The sequence below is a fragment of the Penaeus vannamei genome, chromosome 18 (assembly GCF_042767895.1).
Source record: "Penaeus vannamei isolate JL-2024 chromosome 18, ASM4276789v1, whole genome shotgun sequence".
NCBI classification, from domain to species: Eukaryota; Metazoa; Arthropoda; class Malacostraca; order Decapoda; family Penaeidae; genus Penaeus; species Penaeus vannamei.
This window is the reverse complement of record NC_091566.1, coordinates 1,136,153-1,138,652: the sequence shown is the minus strand read 5'-3', so window position 1 is coordinate 1,138,652 and position 2,500 is coordinate 1,136,153. Positions and strand designations below refer to the sequence as shown.

Genomic DNA, 2,500 nt, shown 5'->3' with positions numbered 1-2,500 from the left:
TATAAATAGGCATATCTTGGCAGGTAGCTGACAATATCACCTGTCTTCGAAGAAAATAGATAAGAAAAAAAAACAAAAAAACTTTCTGCTGAAACAAAAGTATCTGTAATTCAATCAGATATCCGTAAAAAAAAATATATATATGCATATTTCGCTCACTCTAAATCATATTTATTTGTATCTCCGTGTTTGAAACTTCTCGAATTTCCAGTTTTTCTTCGTTGATGCAATAAGTGAATTCATAAACAAACATGCCAGGAGATACTGCACGTTTTTTTGTCATATGCCTAACTATACTCGCAGAAGAAGTTGAAGAAGAATCAGTTCAGGCATTGACAGTTTGTTCCGATGTGTCATGACGCGCCTCAGTCTGCCCCTAAAGAAGCCATTATCAACAAAAAGAAGATGGCCGTCACCTTGAACCCCCTGGCAGGTGAGTTGCATAGAAGGTCTCCCGCCTGACGAGTAAATTCTTACGTTTCCCGAACAAGTTTTTAATCTGGACTGATTGGCGTGCGTGTTCGAGTTATATATGTCAGAAGGGAATATCTATCTCAAGCTTGTTCAAGATAAAACGACACGAAAGCGGACATGCTATTAACATTTATCTTTGTAATGACTGATCACGGCGCTCTACTACCCTTTCTGAACCTTGTGTGAAACGTTTCATCATTATGGTGGTGTCTGCGCACGCATGAGTCAAATTATTACTAGTGTTAGTCAAAACAATACTAATATCTACTAATGTGTAGCTGCAGCAGATTAGTTTAATTAGTGTTTTTACTGCACAACTGGACTAACGATACAACAAAACTTTACAGATGTCTAATAATTATTTCGGGCTTCGCTATGCACTACAGATATCCCAGAATGGCGATTTGGTTTACGTATAATTTCTCTAAAACACGTCATTTAGAACAAGCTCTAATTATGATTCATAAATAGAAGGTGGTTTGAGAAAAGCGCAACTTATGTCATGGGGAAAAGGCTCTCCATCTTGAAGGAAATACTAGCTGGCATCCCTCCTCTGCTCTATCTACTCGGTTTATTTTGCTAAGCGAACATATTGACCTCGAAGACAATAGTCAAATGGACCATAAAAATGATACATCTGGAGATATATATATATTTTTGTTTTCCTTTTTTTCTATCTGTGTTCATTTCTTATGGGCCTACGTATGGTCCTAGAAAGAGGGAAGAGCAGGAAGAGTAAAAACGTTTCTGAAACTCTTCAAACCCGGTAATTCGTGTGACGTAATACTTCTGTCATTGGGCCTCTTGTTCCTCTCTCGGTGACAAATCAACGGACTTCTCTCAGAAATAAAAATCATAGGAAGCTTCACTAAACGACGGTTTTAGGAGAACTCGAAACTCAATAATACCTTTCACTGAACTTATGTAAATATGAAAAAAAAACTGCAGGACTTTCGGCGCAATACAATGCTATGTCGGCGTAGGATCAGTAACTCACGAACGAATCAGAAAAAGACATTTAGGAGAAAACTTATAATCAGTCTCGATCTTGCAGTGCCAGAGCCAGTGCCTTTTGCAGCCATGAGCGAAGAAATGTGGATTTTTCATGTAATAATCAGAAGCCAACGATAAGAATTTTAGAAACCAACTTAGTCACAAAAGACGCTGGAGACACTTTCAGATTTCTAGATTAACCAGCTGGCTTCTTGTCCGCTGGCAGAGGTCAGTCACACTATTTTTATATCTTATAAAGTTTCTAGCAATATTTTCGAAGTTATCAGTAAATTCCATCCATACAGTTTTTGATACACAAGAGAAGAATATTATTACAAAATAACTCTTGACATCAATTCGAGAAATCCGACAATTCGTCATTTAAACGCGGCCATCTTTTCCCTCCGACATGAATTCAGAATAAACGACATAATCTGTGCCAAGATTTATATAATCTATCCAACATCCTCCGAAATTAGAGCTTGCGCCAGATTGCAGAGAATATGTAACAGCGATAACAAAAAGCAGTTCGCCGTGACCGTGAACGGCGGCCTAGGTGCGTGCGCCGAACGAGAAGGCGAGGTATATAAGGTCTCCGGCTCGACCAGCGCTACACATTCGCTCCCTCGCCCTACGTCAGCATGTTATCTGTGAGGCCCTCGCGAGTTCCTCCTCTGACGCGGCTTCAGTTATCTGGCTTTCCTTTCCTCGTCTTCGTTCGCTTCACGCTCTGGGGGGAACAGGCAGACACGTCCTGGTGGATGGAGATCATGCATGCAAATTCAAATACTATGGCATCAACATACAACAGATATTATTCATGTGTACACACACACACACACACACACACACACACACACACACACACACACATATATATATATATATATATATTTATGTATATCTATCTATCCATCTCTCTCTCTCTCTCTCTCTCTCTCTCTCTCTCTCTCTCTCTCTCTCTCTCTCTCTCTCTCTATATATATATATATATATATATATATATATATATATATATATATATATATATATA

General features: G+C 38.8%; 1 protein-coding gene across 1 annotated transcript in view; it reads left to right on the top strand.

The window, feature by feature from the left end:
- The first annotated feature begins 2,082 nt into the window (after positions 1-2,082).
- The window catches only part of LOC113813060 (cuticle protein AMP1B), a 1,299-nt gene continuing 881 nt past the window's right edge, over positions 2,083-2,500 (top strand). Inside the window, exon 1 of the mRNA XM_027364999.2 lies at positions 2,083-2,117. Within this exon, the coding sequence (XP_027220800.2) occupies positions 2,109-2,117 (9 nt within the window). The 5' untranslated portion in view covers positions 2,083-2,108. The remainder of the gene's footprint in view (positions 2,118-2,500) is intronic.